Source organism: Austrofundulus limnaeus, unplaced genomic scaffold, assembly GCF_001266775.1.
Source record: "Austrofundulus limnaeus strain Quisiro unplaced genomic scaffold, Austrofundulus_limnaeus-1.0 Scaffold2944, whole genome shotgun sequence".
NCBI classification, from domain to species: Eukaryota; Metazoa; Chordata; class Actinopteri; order Cyprinodontiformes; family Rivulidae; genus Austrofundulus; species Austrofundulus limnaeus.
Window position 1 is genome coordinate 1 of NW_013955346.1, and position 573 is coordinate 573.

General features: G+C 54.1%; 1 protein-coding gene across 1 annotated transcript in view; it reads right to left on the minus strand.

Annotated features, from left to right (window-relative positions):
- Position 1: 1 nt before the first annotated feature.
- Positions 2–573, minus strand: part of LOC106511573 (profilin-2) — a gene marked incomplete at its 5' end in the record, with an annotated part of 4,403 nt that continues 3,831 nt past the window's right edge. Inside the window, 1 exon segment of the mRNA XM_014000331.1 lies at positions 2–352. Within this exon segment, the coding sequence (XP_013855785.1) occupies positions 255–352 (98 nt within the window).

Here is a 573-nt window from a genome sequence, read left to right on the forward strand (position 1 = left end):
GTTTATTTATTTATTTGTTTATTTATTTATTTGTTATGCCTAATTCAGGTGTGGGACTGGACACGCTTCTGTCCGTGCTGAGGAACATGGAACACACGTGTTCAGGCAGCTCACATGGCCCAGCAGCCGCCACACACACACACACAGTCACAGGTAACTGATCCAAAACACACCTGGAGGGGGCGGGGACAAAACTACTGAAGGCCAGAGGGGGGTGGTCCGACGGGTCAGAAGGGGGCGGCGGCCATGTTGTCTCACATGTTGCTCTTCCTGAGGTGGCTGATAACATTGAACACCTTGCTGGACAGCTGTCCTCCGGTGGCGTCTTTTGTCCCCATTACTATGACTACAGCTGTGGAGACAGGTGAGGGACAGGTGAGGGACAGGTGAGGGAGAGGTGAAGGACAGGTGAGGGAGGTGAGGGACAGGTGAAGGACAGGTGAGGGACAGGTGAGGGACAGGTAAAGGACAGGTGAGGAACAGGTGATGAACAGGTGATGAACAGGTGAGGGATAGGTGAGGAACAGGTGAAGGACAGGTGAGGGACAGGTGAGGGACAGGTGAGGGACAGGT